Source organism: Chrysoperla carnea, chromosome 1 (assembly GCF_905475395.1).
Source record: "Chrysoperla carnea chromosome 1, inChrCarn1.1, whole genome shotgun sequence".
Classification (NCBI taxonomy): domain Eukaryota; kingdom Metazoa; phylum Arthropoda; class Insecta; order Neuroptera; family Chrysopidae; genus Chrysoperla; species Chrysoperla carnea.
The window spans coordinates 76,407,346-76,426,180 of NC_058337.1; the positions used below are offsets into that span (position 1 = coordinate 76,407,346).

Sequence of the window (18,835 nt, forward strand, 5' to 3'; positions counted from 1 at the left end):
ATCCATTAAAAAATTAATATTCTTGAATTATCCAATATGATAGATTTCATGATAGAATATCCTTAGCGCCATCATCTCACAAACAAACAAATAAAATTTTACAGAAAACAAATACAATTTTCATTTTTAAAATAACTAAAATAGAAAATCAAATCTTTCACTTTTTTTAGTGCTTTGATATTCATCGAATCTCTTCCACACAAAGGAGATTCTTCTTAAAGCAACTCCGATAAAACCAATACGCAAAAAAAAATATGTGTGAGAGATTTTGGTTTACATAGGGGAGCAGTGCCGTTATTTAATGATCGTAATATGACAGCGACTCATTGAATAAAAAAGTAAACAATCCGTGGGTAGAGTCTGGTGCGACCCTTGAGGTCCACGCGAATAACTTCACAGCATAATAAAAAGTTATAAAAAATTAAAAACAATAAAAACTCAACCGACTCGAAACGACTCGACCGAATGTTATGAAATTCTTATCTGATCATATTGCCGTTAATACAGTTCGATCGGCAATACAACGATTATTATTTTTTAATTTTCCAAATATTTGCACTTAGATTTCAAATTTGAAAATTCCCTTATTTTTTTAAATCACACCCATTTGACAAAATCCAATACCTCTTCTACTACTGTAGGAAATGAAATATTTAAGGTTGCAATTCTATGGAAGAAAATGGTTTTTATCGGATCCGGCACAAAATGTTCGTATGAATGTGTAGAACAAAGTCATATTGATTAGAAATTATTTTGCCATACGCGCGCGTGCTTAAACATTTATTGTTATTTGGATCTTATATTTTGGGATAGATTTTTTGTTTCGTGAAATTTGTTTCCTAAAACTCATCGTTTTTGAGGTAGAAGTGATTGATAAAAAAAACCTAATTTTGATACAAATTTTGTGTGTGGTTTCCATCAAACATTTGATTTGATTGTATCTCATTTGGGCGATTTTAAACAACTTTTGTATCTGTACTTTTACAGCTCAGCTAACTGTTTTTGAGATATAAAAAAAAAACGCATTTTTAAGCTAAAATTTTGTTGTCAACAAAATAGACTAAAATCGTATGATTGTGATCAAATAAAACGATTGAAATCAACTATTTGATTTGAAAATATTGAGATAAGGCGAAAAATGTCAAGACACAAAAAGTGCTTAGAATAGTCCAAATTATAAATTTCAATTGTTTTTAAATCAAATAATTGAGCACAATCATACGATAATCGTCAATTTAGCTTAGAAATGCGAAATTTATTTTTATAACGCTTATATGTCAAAAACGGTGAGGTAATATGAAAAAAATCAAGATACAAAAACTGTCCAATAAAATGGTCCAAAATATGAAATTCAAGTTTCAAATATTTTATCATAAACCACACAATAATCTTTAATTTCAACAATATAAAATTTTCATCAAAATCAGATATTTCACTTGTATTTCAAAAACGGTGAGCTTTAGAAAAAAATGTCACGAGATAAAAATGCTTAGAATAGCCCAAAATATAAGAATTTATGGCTGTTCCCTTAAATTTCATATTTCAATATGACTTTGTTCTACACACTCATACGAACATTTTGAGTCGGGTCCCATAAAATCTAGGAAACCCAAGAGGCTTATAACAACTATTTTTTGTCAAAAATTAAGGACTGATTATTATTATAAAAATAGATTTTTTATTTCTCGTTTGAGGATTCTAAAAAATAAAACCATAAAACATAAATCATCGAAATATAACGATGCTTTAGTAGTTTAACGAGTATATTCAACGATGAGTTTTTGAATCCTTTACATAACTTAAAAATATTTTATATGAAAATGTACTAAAGAAGTACATTTTTTTCGATTAAAGTCAAAGAAACAATAATTTATATTTCTTACAATATAATTTTATGTAGATCATTGCACAATCATCTTATTATCAAAATATCACTTAACTATTTAAAAAAAAAAAAATAATAAAAAACTTTGAAATAAAACTAAAACTCTTAAATAAAATTTTCGCTAATCAACTATATATAATTATATTTATACGTTTAAAATGATTACTAGATAATATAATTAATTTCATCGTATGTTATACCTCTTAATAAATTCTTATACGGGGTATTTTCAGAATAAGTGATTTTAAATTTCTAGAGTGACCGAAAGTGGAGAAAACATATGTGTAAACTGTTTTATTTAAATTACTTATCTCAATATTTTCAAAGCAAATTTCGGACAAAAGTTAAAATATAATAGTTGTTTATTTTAATAAACTATCACCCTAAAAATAAAAAGAGAATTATTCTGAGAGACCTATTAATTCTTACATAATAATAAAATTGCATTGCATAAAAATCATAATTTATACAAAATTTCAATATAAATTTTACGTCTTAAAAACGATGTTGTTCTATATTTCACCTGTACAACAGTCATTGTTTAATTTAGGGAAAAATTGTTTAAGGCAAGCCACAAACAACCAATCCTCATTTCAAGGTTCAGTCTGTAGTAAGTTGCTTTATGAAAACTTATCTTTGACATGGCGCCTGATCGACAGTACCTTAATATTTTGATAGGTATAAACATTAATTTCTTAATGTTGGAGAATTATATCAGGAAAATAAAAAGCAACTTTGTGGTAATCTTCAATTTCGAAAAAATAATAATACTGCATTCACTTATTCACTGCAAATAAGTGTACAAATTGTGTAGATAAACAAGGTTTTAGAAATTACGATATACAAATAATAAAAATGTTAACTTGTTATAATGGGATCTAATGCTTGCAAGTGTGATCGAACGATTATTCTAAACATTAATAAAACATAAACTAATAAATATCAGTCTTTAAATTTGCATGTCTAATTAATTTCGCTTATAAAAACTGTTACCCCGCCAATTTTGAATTATTTTGATAGCTCAATTTTATAATTTAGTTACACTATACGAAATTTTTTTTATAAAAATGAAGTCTTTGATTTTGCAACTAAAACAGGACGACTACTGAGTACAGTATTAAAAACAAATTGTGTTTATTCACTGATATAAAAAAAATTAAGTGTACTATTTTCGTAACAGAGCCTTTCATCTTTAACACACATCATTCCATTATTTTTTTAAATAAAAATTTAACTAATTAAATAGAAATAAACAATACCAAAGAAAACAATAGAAACTGGACTTTTACCAGCTAGGAAAAGAATCGAATCCAGCTTTATCACAATTTTTAACTTAGTAATCCAGATAACAAACAATAAAGATCGAACTTCGAAAAAAATTCCGAAAGGCTGGAATTTTGCATGAACCTTCTACTTGTGGTTCAAAACAAAATTCCAAAAGTCCCCACCGATCAGTATACCGCTTTTTAGACCCCATGCTGATTAAAGAACAATCTATCTTAATTATCTATGAAAAATCATTTCGAAATTTTTCTAGGAATTTATATAATCGATTTTTCGGAACTTGTTGTGAATGTGTTTGCATTGAATCGATTAGACGGAGGTAGAAATCTCTCTTATTTCTTATCATTTGTATCTTCTATTATTCTCTTTAGCGCGTAAATAAAAAAGACTTAACGCTTTTTAATACTAAAAAAAATATAAAACGCATTGCATGAGATCCCAAAACAAACTATTGATCATGACATAAAAATTTCAAAGGTACGTCATTATAAAATTGGTTTTCTTTGGTAATGCAAACTGAACATTAGCAACGTAAACTAGAGCACATAAATAATATTAGTGTTTATTTATCTAAATTTGGATAGCTAATTTGAAGTAATTATAATTTTTGGGCAATGACTCTAATTTGAAAACAAAAATATTTTCAATTAAATTTGTTAAATCATAATTTAAGTGAAAAATTTCTTTGTTTATAAAATGTTTTTATTTTTTTATACTTTTATTTATTATATTAACTGACACCTAATTGTTGAAATAAGAGCCCCGCAGTATCGATATAGAAAATGGCTTTCGGTCAAACTTTGTAAACATTCGCAACATGTTAGTAGAACAAAGCTCGTGTTTATAGAGCTCAAAGATTGTTAGCTTTCGATAAATTTTATCTAGAACCTAAAAAACTTAACTAAATTCGTATTTATTATATGCTTATGCATTATTATTATATGTTTATTCAACTATAACATCACACAAACATCGTTTGTATTATTTCTCAGCCTCTAGGTAAAATATCTCGAAAACTAACAATTTTGAGCTTCTTAAATGGCCATTGACCAGAAGTCATTTTTCAAAAGGATGGTACAAAAAGCTTTGCTATAGATCCGAAGTTAAATGATAGATGGTTCATAATTGCACATTCTAAATGACATACTCATAAAAATATTTATATCATGATTAATGACGATATAAAGATATTAAAACATAAAAAATTACATCGTTACATTTGTAACATTTGTCAATGTTGTAACATTCGTTAAATTTGTAACATTCTGTACATTATTTAAATTTGTTACGCCTGTAACACTATATTTTTGTAACGTATACTCGTTAACAACACGATCGCACGTATTATTCTTTAAATGTCTCGTGAGACTTTTGCTTATACGGAAACGTTTATCACATACATGACAACTATACGGATGTTCCCCAGTATGTGATCGCATATGTACGGTAAGATGACTTTTCACCACATAACTTTTATCACATAAATTGCACTTAAATCGCCGATCATTGTTATGGAAACGTATATGCACCGATAATGTACTGCTACAATTAAAATCTTTTCCACAAATATTACATTTGTACGGACGTTCACCACTGTGGATTCGATAATGTTTGATTAATGCGTTATTTACTGGAAAAGATTTTTCACATACATCACAACTAAAACGTTTCTGTTCCGTTTTTATTGGACGATTATTTACAGGATTCGTTGGCGTCTGTTGATTATAATTAACATTTTTCAAGGTTTCCAATTTTATTTCTTCGTTTGTTAATGGATCTTTCATTTGAACTTGTGGTAACATTTTGTTCATTACTGGTTTATTGTTCATTGGTTGTTGAGGTTGAGTTTGTTGAGCTTGCTGTTGCTGTGGTGGAGGCGGCTGTTGTTGCTGTTGTTGTTGCTGTTGTTGCTGTTGAGGAGGAGGAGGAGGTTGCTGTTGCATATATTGTTGCATTGATTGATGTGAAGGATCATCTTCACTGGGTGTTACTAATTCCACTTTTACAGGCATTTCATAAGCTCGATTCTGTTTTATGGTATGATGCATAGGAGGTGATGCGATAGGTGGTGGGTTCATTGGTCCAGCTATAGCTGTTAAGTATTGTCGCAATGTTCGATCAGCTTGTAAGCACATTTCACGAAATCTATGTGCGATTTGTAATTTATCGATACAATCGCTACAAATTTGTGTTGGCATTCCATCGCCGGGTAATATCTGTTTTGAAAAAATTGTATTAAGAAATTTTTTGCCAAGAAAGGTAATTTTATAAATCATGAACCAAGATTACACGTGTTTTAGAAGAATCTTTTAAAGTTTCTACTATGCAACATACTCATTTTCAGCACGGAGATGATGTATTTTTACATTTACAAGTAACTAGAACAGTTTCAGTCTTACCTAGCTCATTCCTATGAAATGGCATGTGATATTAAAGTATTGCTCTTTTCGTGTATATTTACAAACAAATGTGACTAACTGCCCACACTCAATAATAAATTTAATATTACGCCTAGAAAGTATTTTAAAAATACTATGTAGAATAAATATTTATATGGTTCAGCTTTAAACTGACGTGACTCGATCCAGACCAACCAAACATAACGCAATGTGTTCATTTTCTTTAATAGGTGTTGAGTTAGGACTAGCTGGAGTGGTTTTTGGTAACCCAATTACAATCTAACCTTAATCCATCAGACTGGTCGTCTCTCGTACCGCAATGATTACTTGATATCATTAAAAACACAGTTTATCTACGGAGATAGCCGAAATTGCGGTTTTTTAACCGACTTTACTGAAGTGATGAGAAAAACTGTAAGAGCTGTTATTAAATATTTTTTGTTTTGTTTTATCCTTACAGTTTTATTCACTATCCTGTAAAGCAGGAAATTTTGTGAAGATAAAAATTTTCAAGTGATCATTCCATTTGAAATTTTAAGTGCTATACGATCAATTTTCTTATTTAAAATAATCATAGGCAGAAATTAGTATTACTGCTAATTAGGATATCAACTTTGATGAATTCGATTGGAGTAGTTTTGTCGCAATCAGTTGCAAAAATTATGCGGGTATTCTCTAAAGAGTTACGTTCTTTGTGCTTAAATGGCATGTGCATCCTTGACATTACATATATATTGTGAAAAATACATTTCTATAAGATTTACTGAGTTTGAGAAATTATAGATATTACACCGTGTACCAACGCAGTTACAATTCGCACAAAATGTGAATATGTCTAGGTCTCAAATTTTCGAATTTTTATTCGACACATTTAGGAAAATTCGTTTACTATAATTAAATAATTTGTAGAGGTGGTCCAAAATTGGGTACCATCAAAATTCAAATGACGAAGAATATTTACTATGAATGGATTTTGAAACTTCAAAATGTTATCTACTTATCCAATTTTGGTCCTACTCAAAATCAAGCTTTGTGCCAATATTATTTTTAGATTAAAATCTTTAAAATATATAATATCCTAAAAATCTATAGAATTTCATCAAAAATAATTTCTCAAACTCGACAAAAACTTTTTACAAATGTTTGTTTTGGGAAATAAAAATTATTATCTTACATGAACTGGCGCACATTCCATTATGGCTGATGACAATGTAATATTTGATTTACCAACAGCAAATATATCAGCAGAATTTTCTGCTTTACGTAAGCATGTTCGACACATACCATCATAATTAATTGGAAAATTCATTGTTTTTATGTTAAAAATATAATTAAATATTAAATGAAAATGTACGAATAATTATTACAAACTTATTATTTGAATTTTCCAATTATTTCACATTTTTCAAGTAGATTAGTTAATGATTTTAACTAAATTTTCACAATTATAACTATTTTGATTAACATTTAAATTTTTTTGAATCCTATTTTTTAAAGAAAGTTTTGATCTTAAAATGGTAATAAACACTCAACATAAATTACACAGCTTAAACAATTCAGCGCATGAGAAAGTTTGGAATTTATCATCACTTCATATTTGTTTGTATAAAAAGGGTCCGTTCTAAATAATTATAAATAACCAACAAATATTTGAATTCATTGCTATTGTAAGGGGGTGTTTACCTTAACAAGGAAATAGGAAACAATTCTTTATCTAATTTCATTGATGGAATTAGCACAGCTTGGTAAGTTGTACTAATTTTGAACTTGGGAAACAAGTATCTTTCTACCAACGTTTGGTGTTTACACTAAAAAAGGCTGCATTTAGTTTAATTGATCGCTCAGTATCAGCTATCTATAGAAATGTATTTTTTCAACTAAACTAAATCTTTTCAACAGTTCAACTAAACGCAACCAAAGTTGCAAAGCCCCAAAACCCCTTACGGGAGTTTTTCGCTAACAAAGAGATTGAACAAAAATTTTTAATGCTTCCAAAAAAAATTGAAATTTACTGCCATCTAAAGCTATCCAAGTTGTAATAATTATATAAGACCGTGCACTAATAGACCTTTTCATTTTAAAAAGTGATTACTTTTTGTTTCGTACAGTTTGTTAAAAAACTAACGTGATAAAATGAATAACAAATATCTTGTATATTTATCTAACTTATTACTGTCTGCCCGAAACAATTATGAATCGTAAATAAAATGAAAAGTCTATTAATTCGACAAGGAAATTTGTTGATAATTATCAAAGGGGTGTATATTAATATACACCCCTTAGAGTCATGAATCCAAATCGTTGCAGAAGAAGTTATGTTAAATTTGTATATATGATCTAGATACATCCTGGATTAATTAAACAAAACTGGTGTATGAAATCAAAGGAAATAAAAATTGAGGTTGGGCTGCCATCACTCCCGATTTGATTCAGTCTCCAGTTTTCCACTTTTAAATGAATTTAGACCAGCTTCTAGATTCAAATAAAAATGGAGGGGATAGAAGAGGTGTCTCTACCTAATTAAAAGTTTTAAAATCTCCATATTAATAAGTTTTTAATCCGTTGATTTAAGTTTTGAAGATTTTTTGAGGTGGCGAAATGATTTGGACATAAGAAACAGGTTTAATAAACTTTTATTTGAAAATCTTACATAATTTGACTGTTCAACAGTTTAATAGTACAATGATGAACTTTAAGAACGAATAAATTTGAAAGACTAATTATGTGTTTATTTATGCTTGAGACTCAAATATAAAAACAGTTGGTTTTATTTTGATATTCATCAAAATCAAACCAACCAATATACCCCATTCGGTCTTAATTCACCAAACAGCATAACAAAACCCATAATTAGTGCTAAATTATCCGATAGACCGAATTAAAACTCTAAAGGAAGATTAATTTAAAAAAATTTATAAATTCCAATTTACATATTTTGCCAGGTGCTGTAAGAGTACCTACGGATCCAGGTATTTAAAAAAAAATTAAAACCAACTACTTTACAGTTTACATTGAGAAACTGCTCGTTTCATAATTGAACGAGCCAAATTCCCAATTTTCCCGGTCTAAATGATTAGATAAACTTTTTAGATACTTATTTTGTTGGTAAACTATTAATAAAATAAAATGATCCGCGCTAATCGGGTTTGAATTAAGAGAAGCTTTATAAACGGAGCTAAATAGTTGTGACGATATACCAAGATATACGCCAAATTTCAGTAATCGTTTACCTTTTAAAAAATTGAATATACTGACATAAATAACTAATTTTCTCGGTTTATTCCATTTTTATCTTGTAAATTGGAATTGATAAATTTTTTAAATTATTTCTAGCTTTAGGTTTTTTAAAGATTTTTATATATATACAAACAATAACACATCTTTCGTGCCTCAGTTGAATATTTTGGCGTCAATATTTTTGAATAGAAACCCTCAATTAAAAAAATGATCTATGTTAAAATTGGGATTTTTTGTTTGAAAGTTAACCTTTGTTCGTAATTGATAAGAAATAGTGGAACACCTTAAACCTTATTTATTCCTTATAAATTTTTAGTTAGTAAATTTTCTTTCGTAACAACTCCGCTTACATTTCATAGAAACGGGCAGAATAAAATACAGTGTAAAATTATCTTAATCATGTATCGGTAGAATCAGTGTAGAATATTTCTGACAAGAACTCTTAATTATTTTATAAGGAATAAATGTTTTATTTAAGGTGTTCTATTATTTCTTATCAATTGCGAACAAGAGTTAACTTTAAAACAAACTTTTAAAAAATCATACAATTTTAACATAAATTATTTTTTTAATTGAGGACTCTTGAAAAATATTAGCGGTAATATACTAAACTGAGACACGAAAGCTGTGTTATTTCGCAATATGTTTTATCCTTTGCCTTGTAAAAATACGCTCATTTTTAAAACTCTGTCGATAATTTGACGCCACACTAAAGATACAGCTCATGTATTAATAAAATTTTATGAGCTCATTATTGAAGACAGCGTCATAGCAAATATGTATTAAATTGTTCTAAATTTTTTTAATTAAAGAAAATTTCACCATCCATATTTTGATAATTCATTAAATAAAATATTAAATTTTTAATGAAATTTAAAACGAATATAATCTTTTAAACATATCGGTATCGGTAAACTATTCACACATTGCAAATAATCAGACGTTGTATTACACTTTAATTTAATTTGTTTTCGTATCAAACTACGGCAGTAATTTTTTAAATTATCAGTTGCAAAAGTTCGTTCAAATTCTCTACACGATAATAAATCTTTCATATCCTGGCCACTTTTTTGAAAATGTTTATAAAATCGATAACCATGGGTGAAAAAATATGGTACCAAATGCATAATAAATTGCATTTGATATTTACTTGTTTCAAATAAAAAATGTCTATTAAAGAAAAACGCTACAAAACTGTCGGCATTCAATCCTTGATCAACTAAAATTTTTAAAATTTGTTCAACCCTCGGATTCCAATCAGTGTACACTTCAACAAAATAACTTAACAAACATTTTTGATTGCCTTCTGCATTCACGTTTATACCTTTCGAAAGAAATAGATAAAATAATGATAAGTATTCATCCCAAAGATCATCACTGGCTGTGACGGCACATGGTATGAATAAAGCTGCAATTGGAGGATAGGAATATGTATGAGAAAAGGGTATGAAAAATATCGAGCTATCGATGTTTAACGACATTAAGTATCGTAAACAGTCGAATACAATTTTTAAATCGTGATGACCATCGATTGTATCAACAATTAACGAAATTAAATTGTATTCTTCACAAGAACAGATTATTGAATCGCGAGTTCTTGGTAACAAAAGAATTAATTTATTTAAATTATGTCTAAAAGCAGCCAAATGAACAGCTGTAATTGGTTTATCCACGGCAATGATATTTGGATCTGCTCCATGTTCCATCAAAATTTTAATGATATTCTCATTTTGAGCTAGCATTAGAGCTGTTCGCCCATCACATGTCTTTACGTTCACATCCACAACAAATGGGATTAATTCATTAAATACAGGATAGTTATCCGTTTGGGCAGCGATTATAATCGGCGCACAATCTTCAAACTCACGTTGAAAGTTTGCATCAGCCCCCGCATACAGAAGCATTTTTACCAAATCTAAATTTTCCTCTTCTATGGCTGCAAATAATGGCGTGTCGCCCTCAAAAGATTCTGGTGTGTTTAAATTAGCTCCATTGTTGATTAAAATTTCAGCCTTTGCTAAATTTTCACGATAAAATTCACCACCTGGATTATTTGGACCTTCACAAACACAATATAAAGGTGATTTAGAATCGTTTTGTACAATATTCACATCTGCTCCAGCTGATACTAGTTTTTGAACCATTGAACTAGGAACCGTGTAATAATTTCGACATGCCAATAGTAATGCTGTCTCGCCCGCATGAGTTTCAGCATCTATTCGAGTTTCGTCTAAACTTAATAGATAATCCACACATTCTTCCCTAAAATATAGAAACATTAAACGAATACTTAACGACTATTTGCTTACGAATTTATACCACAATTTTTGTGGCATGATGTTCTTCTAGAACTTGAGATCAAATGATTTATTTATCGAAATATTCATCGAAAAAAATTTTTTCTACTGTTCAAAACTTAATGTAGTAATTGAATTGAAGGTCCCTGGGTGTTTAGAAAAATTTATAAAATCCCAAAGCACCTAAGGACATTGGTACCTCCCAAAAGTTATTATATTATATCTATAATTTTTTTGATGAAATGTACCTATTATAATACACTGCTAAATGCAATGGAGTCCATCCATGAGGATTTGTTGAATTAACACTTTTTCCAACTTGTTCTATTAAATACATAAGTAAATTTAAATCTCCATCTTTAGCTACAACACTTATACTAGGGCAATCGGAGATTTCCATTTTTTAGTTTATTAAAACTTTGAATTCGATAATTTTTTAGCCAGTTTTCATTCAACTCCAATGTTTGAATAATTTGTTACTGTAATGTTTACATAAAATCAATCTTGCCATTTCATAAGTATTTGTATTTATTTTAACCTACAAAATTGTTTTTTGAACGACGAAAACCAGTTTTTTTAACTGTGTAATTTACGTGTACTGAGGCATACTCCTTTTTTTATAATTAATTTTTCAAAGTAAGTAATTCAATTTTCCAATATTTCCATAGCGGGTGGCATATTTAAGGGTTCCGTAGCACCGTAGCTAATAAAATAAATACAAATAGTTTCAACAACAAATCTAAAAATACGTTTTACAAGCAGACTCGAAATAAGTATGTTCAAAAACAAAAAATTTACAATAAAAAATTCAAATAAAATGAAGTTGTAATATATAACGTCTAGTTATGTACAAGTTATATCAAGGAAGGGCGGAGAACATGTATATTTTAAGTAAGTCTTAGGGTCCCCGCAGACTGCAGACTTTTTATCGGACGATAGTTTAGTCGGGTTGGGCTGAAAGTGCGCACACCGAGCCAACTAAACAGTTTGGTTGGTGAACAGGGCGCACACTAGTCCAACAGCCGGCCGACTATTCTCGAACTAGTTTGTAACTGACTGTTGAAGCGGTCGCACAATGAAAATATTGTCCAGGAAAATTATTGGTCTTATCATACTCCGGAGGAGGAAAATCAACAAGAGATTCCGAGAGTATCGGGTGCATCCCATTCTCAGTGATAGATTAGTTAGTGGAAAATTTTACACTATGCATTCCCAATTACTTGATTACCCGAAAAAAATTTCCGCCTATTATTGAATGAGCATTACCAGCTTCAATGAACTTTTCAAGCTATTTGGACCAGCAATAGCGAAGGAGGATACAAATTTAAGACTTCCTATACCTGTGGAAGAGCCAAATCACAGAGCGAACTGAGCTATCGGCCGACTAAACAATCGTCATGTATGCGCGATCGTGTATGCCCCAATACTGATTAAACAGTCGGCCGATAGTTGGCCGACACATAAGTTTGAATGAAATTGGGTACCACATCAAACTTTTTTATCGGCCGATAAAAATCGCTGTAGTGTGCGCATATGCATTCCTCTCCATACTGATTAAGAAGCCGACCAAACTAGCGGCCGATAAAAAGTCTGCAGTCTGCGGGGGCCCTTATTATATTAATGATCAAAAATATATGTGCCAGTTTACCATCAAAGTTTAAAATAAAGCCCGTAAGTGTATACTTCTAAATAGTCTAATTCAAATTGAGATTTCTTTGCTTCTGCCTTGTTATCCTAGATCGGACGTTTTTACATAATAATATTTTTTAATTACTCAATGAAACCCCTGGCCCTGGTGGCAAAATATTTGAAGAAAAAATAAGTCATAAAATCTCTGAAAAAGTCTTAGAAAATCTAAAAGTCTTAGGAACTCTGAGTAACTCTGAGAATTTCAAAACGTTTTTGGACTATGTCTAATTCAAAGTTCTAGTTAGAAATTCAGGTCGAGTTATTCAGAGTTTCTAAGACTTTTGAAGACTTATTCTTTTTTCAAAAATTTTTTTCACCAGGGGGTATTAAAGACTCATTCGTAGTTAAACGAATGATAAATTCTACTCGAAGATGTCAGTCACTTGTAAAGAATTTAATACAATCTGCGTAATGTGTATGTCATAAAGGTTCAAATTTTGTAATGGTTAGACATATTGATAATAGAAACAAAATGTGTGGATATGTGGTTAAAAATTTTTTAATTAATTCATTTCCAAAAATTCGTCCGTTAGCAAACGAAAAGCGGTAAAGAGCCGTTTCATTAGCATTTTCTAGAGGTTAAATATGGTTTTATGTTGTAGTTATATTCACTCCCTATAAACGCTTTAATTAGACTACCAATCAATACATAACGACCACCAAAGCTTTAGATAAAGAAAAAATGGGAAAAGTTAAAGTTGTTTAAAGTACTATCATCTGTGGACACTATTCCTTCATTGGCCTATGAACATAGAATATATAATGTCTATGAGGGCTATACGCCCTAGTATAGTAAAAATGGTCCGGTAAAAAATACAAAATCATTTAAAATAAAAAAATAACGTTTATTAATCTATAAATTGGAGTATAAAAAATATATTTAATTATCTTTTCTAATTAACTATTTTAATGTATAGGTTGTAATTTAAACCTTTTCCCCGATACTTCATCCATTAATACTCCTGTCTCAGGATCATATACAAATTTCATATTTTCCTTTAAATGTTCATGACGTTTTGCTCTGGGAGTGTACTCACTAAAATTGAATGCCAAATTAAGTAATGATTCACATTATTTGATAATACGCGTAGGAGAAATTACCGTATTCCTGCATTGTTATTTTTAACGATTGCTTTAGCGTTAGATTCACTTGGTTCATATGATTCATATTCTTCTACGGCTTGTGATTCTTCACCGTCGCCATCACCATCGTGGCCAGCGTGGTTGTAATCCCAATAATGTTCACCATATCCTCCATGTTTATCACCCCAACGGACCTAAATTAATTTTTTTAATGTTAAATTTTAAATTCGGATTATTGAACAATTCGAGAGCCAGAAATGAATTTCAAATATTAAAATCTTGAGAGACAAAAATTGAAACCTTTGAGTAATTTTGGCTTTGAATAATTTTAATTGAATTTTCACTCAAATTAAGTTGCATTACATATTAACATGTCTGAAATTATTTATTCGATCTATAAAATCATTTTCGATCGAGATAATTTGTCATAATATTCATGAAATTATCCCGTCGATAGCGACGTGAATTTTAGTTTGAAGAATGTAGGAACCAGGGTCAAAAATTTAAATCGCAAGGTCGTTATTTTATAAAAATACAATGTTAGGAGTTTAGGACATCAATAATTGTAGACTCCTAGGACATCAACAATTGTAGAATTATACATTACCATAAATAAGTTAAAATAACCTAGGTAAAAAGCAAATAAGCAATTTTTCGCGAACCCGTTGGGCCAGTTTTATAAACTAAAAGAGATAGAAGAAAAGTTGAAATTAAAAAAATGTTCTTTGTGAAAAATTGACAACTTTTGTTTGAAACATTTTTTATTAAATATCATTATTTTTCCATAACGGAAATTTTTTTTCCAAAACTATATAAGATAGAGTTGAAAATTTGAGATGCGAATAGTGCGAGTCTATTAATTCTATTCTCATATCAAACTCATCCCATAACATTAAGAGTGATCACACGGATCAATTTTTGGGAAAATATTTTTTTGTTTAAAAATTCGTTTCAAAGCATTTATGAAAATATTTCGAAAAAGTTTTCCACAAATAGAATATTGTTATTTTTTATAAATAATAATAAAAACACTGTCAATTCTTTCTAAAAGAAACTTCAAATGTTATTTTCACTTGTTTTTAAAGCTATTCGTGCGCGAAAATACTAAATTTTTGTATGGTACGTGTTTTGGCTTTTTTTTGGTAATACATATCCCAATTAGCATTGACTTAGGGGACTTAAGTTCATCTATGCTGATTTTAATCGATTTTCAAATAAGTTACGAGAGCGAAAGTTATTTACATTTTTAGCAAAAATTTAGGGGACACACCTAAATAAAATGCTCTTGTTGATCACAAACGATATTAAAGCATGAAATTCATCATTGGCCCCCCTAAGTTATTAAACAATATATACTTTTGTTTTAAATTCTCCTGCATGTGGATGTGCTTTTTCATGACGTTCCTTAAAATGATGTTCATTTCCTTTTCGATGACCAAATTCATAATGGTCTTTTGCTGGTACATGCACATATCTTTATCATGTTAGTAAGTGTAGAAATAATTAGTAAAAGCATTCCAGAAGAAGACGCACAAAAGAGTAACATGAAACAAAAATATTATATTAATTAACCTTTCCTTGGTGTTTCTTCGCTCCAAAATCTTTACGTTCATAACGTTGTTCCCAATCATGCGGACCTTCACAAACATGGCCAAATTCTAATTTATCCGGAGCCAACTGAACGGAATAAATATCCCTAATATATTTGTTTAGTTGTTAATATTGTGCTTATTTACAAACTTACTGAAAATATTTGCCGTGGCCTCCAATATTTGCTCCAAATCCAGTTTCAGCTGCATCCCGATCTTCATCTGTGTTTATTATACCTGATTGACTAGCACCCACTTGTCGTTTATTTTGTTGGCCATGGACAAAAGTGGTAAGGGCTAAAACGACAGCTGCCAAGGTCTACAAAGATATGGAAGTAAAAAAAAAAAATCGAATAATAATTAAATTAGAATTGACAGTTCATTTTGTACACATTTATTTTTGTACATAATAGAGAATATTCATGAAATTTAAATTTGGTTCAAAGAGAAATTCAAAATTTTAAAACAGACGTGACATCATAGTATGTAGCTTGTCAGATTTGTTGACGTACTGTATGGTATTACCATGGATATGTACTATAATTACTACATCCGTGGTTACTTGTAGTAAACAGTACATTTAACTGTCACCAACTGACAGTTCACATATTAATACGACATCAATAGAGAGTGATTTACACTTAATTACAGCATTTTTAAACAGTATTTATATTGTTTACTATATTATAACCGTGTAAACAATGAATTAAAAATATAAAAAAAAATGAATATTGACATGAATATTCCCTATTACGATAAACTTTAAAATGTGTCTATATGTACTGTCCCTTTCATCTTTCGGATTAGAATATTTTGAAATCTGAGTAGGTATTCGGAAACTTCAATTTTTGCCTATTTATTTAGATTTTTTTGAGAATATCAAATAAATACAGTAATTTTCTGTTTCATATATTTCGAAGGTCTCATTTTTAACAGATTACTTTATCATTTTTGAAACTCTATAAATAACTTTTTGAAAGTTCAAAATTTGAATAAAAATTTCAAACAAGAGTTATTGAAACTGTTCTCAACAATTTTTGTAATAGTTATTTTTCACATATTTAACAAGGTATATTTTTGAAATTTTTACTAATAGGTATTATTAGCAATCAATCTACATTAAATTCGTCCGAAAATTAACGTAAAAGAAATAATAGAATAATTGCTTTCCGCACATTTTTGAAATTTTTACTAACTAATATTATTAGCAATCAATGACATTAAAGCCGCCCAAAAATTAGCTTGTAAGTAATTAAAATTTTGAATTAGAGGTAATTTACTTGTTTTAAGTTAATCCTAAGTGTAAATTTTAATGAACATTTTGCTTACCCCTCTATCAAATTTAATAACAAAATTTGCTTGTGACTTACCTGAATTTGTAAATACATGATGACTATTATTTGTTGAGTAACAATGATTTACTGATTAATTTCATCTTATGGATTGATTTTATATACTTGATTAAAATTATTGATGTAAAAAATTTAGTTAGCACCCACCATCAAAACAACGTAATTTCTCTTAGATGCTAATATATATAAAAATGTTGATTTCATTTATTACAAAAAAATTAATTAATACCAAAAAAAATTGGCTCATTTGTTTATTTTTTTGTGATCTGGGTGAATGTTTATCATATAGAAATTGTAAATCGTTCTGCTTCATTGATATTTTCACAATTGGTGTCATCTTGTGTAAGGTTAATTTTTTTTGGAAATAAAATAATAATGATTTATATACGATTGTACCAAAAATCACGGTTAGAATGATACTTTCGGTATTTTTAGCATTTGAAAGAGCAGAAAGTTTTGGTACATTCGCTTATTATTTTCTGATACGTGATTTTTTTAGGATATCCGGACATTATAAAATTTGCATATAAGAAACTCATATACAAAAATCTGCGGCCCACTATACATTACCCACACTATTAGGAATTTTTGCAGAATTTTTTTACGTCATCTAAGTAAAGAAATAAATATAGCCACTCTTGCAACAAAGTAATAAGAGTATCTTTTTTCTCACTTCATCAGTGGATATAGTATATACTATAACTTACAAACAAACACATATATAATATATGTAACGTATAAATTTAAAATATATACAATCATGTATACGTATAATATAATATTTCTTATCTAATTTGTGCCCTCACGGGTAAACCATGGCATTTACGAAAAAATGTTTCCAACAAAAGTTGTTTATTTTTTTATAAGAAACATTTTTTACATTTAAGTTTTTATTCTATCTCCAACGGTTTACAAGATGGGTTCTACGGATCCACGATCCAATTGGCCTATGTTGCCCATTTACGAAATAAAACAAACTTTTTATGTCCCGCGCACACTATACAAATTTCAGCTTGATATCTCTTTTCGTTTTTGAGTTATCGTGTTGACGGGCGGACAGGCAACCGGAAATGATCTAATTAGGTGATTTTATGAACATCCATACCAAAATTTTGTTCGTTACATAATATTTTTAAGCGTTACAAACTTGGGACTGATCTTAGTATACCTTGATATATTCCATATATACATGGTATGAAAATAATAGGTATTGTTATTTTTGTTATAAAACAGAAAATCTATTTGCGAGTTTTTATTTTCAACGGACATCGAACTGGCGGTTTTTGGGTCTTCTATAATACATGAATATTTCTTCAATCATTAAAATAACGGTTTTAAATCAAGTAAGAATGTCCTTTTAAAACCGGTCAGCGTTTGGTCACATATTACGTATAAAAAAAAAACAGATACCTTTTTTTCTTTTACCAGAAAAGGAGGTCACTATCTATGTACATTGTAATATACTTAGGTACTTACATACCCTCGCGAAGACCAAAGGGTTCAACTAAATGTCTTTAATGTCATACGGGTTATAATAATAACACAATTGGTAGTGGTGATTATTGTCCTTCCGTGTTTCTCACACGGTCAAAACTGGACAAACCAGTTTTGGGGTAGTTTTATACCCTTTTTATATCAATTATTTTTATGTTTGTATTTATTATGTATGTATAGGTATGACCCTTCTTATCTTTTCTATTGTTTAAATATTATATCGTTTTATTTCATAGTCATTTTTGATGGGAAGAAATTTTTGATTACTTATTGCCCCAGGTCTTTAAGTTATCCGTTTTTATTTTAAAATTTTTCCTGATTTTATATCAGAATGGACTGGTATAAATAAACATAATGCAATCAAAAATTTTTCATTTAACAAAGCAAAGCGTTGAAAGAAAAACAAATTTCGAATAGTTTTATTAAATTTCGTGGTTTTAGACATTAAACTATTGTGATTTGAGTAATATTTTTTGTTGTTGTCTGATATAAAATCGAGGAAATGGCTGAAGGATTGTGGAGGCAA

At 29.2% G+C, this 18,835-nt stretch overlaps 3 protein-coding genes across 3 annotated transcripts; all 3 read right to left on the reverse strand.

Moving 5' to 3' along the window:
- Positions 1-4,374: 4,374 nt before the first annotated feature.
- Positions 4,375-6,898, reverse strand: LOC123291068 (adult enhancer factor 1-like). The gene is made up of 2 exons (XM_044871514.1): positions 6,743-6,898; positions 4,375-5,385 (listed from the first exon to the last, which is right to left on the reverse strand). Exons 1-2 carry the CDS (start codon positions 6,875-6,877, stop codon positions 4,375-4,377), a joined length of 1,146 nt encoding a protein of 381 aa, XP_044727449.1. The 5' UTR covers positions 6,878-6,898.
- Positions 6,899-9,668: 2,770 nt separating this feature from the next.
- On the reverse strand, positions 9,669-11,699 carry LOC123291078 (ankyrin repeat and SOCS box protein 3-like). The gene is made up of 3 exons (XM_044871526.1): positions 11,645-11,699; positions 11,351-11,581; positions 9,669-11,067 (listed from the first exon to the last, which is right to left on the reverse strand). Exons 2-3 carry the CDS (start codon positions 11,500-11,502, stop codon positions 9,669-9,671), a joined length of 1,551 nt encoding a protein of 516 aa, XP_044727461.1. The 5' UTR covers positions 11,503-11,581; positions 11,645-11,699.
- Positions 11,700-13,697: 1,998 nt separating this feature from the next.
- Positions 13,698-15,578, reverse strand: LOC123291082 (the record flags this gene model as incomplete). The annotated part of the gene is made up of 3 exons (XM_044871539.1): positions 13,698-13,827; positions 13,893-14,068; positions 15,447-15,578. Coding segments are annotated over 3 exons (438 nt in total), but the record flags the coding sequence as incomplete, so codon positions are not given.
- Positions 15,579-18,835: the final 3,257 nt, after the last annotated feature.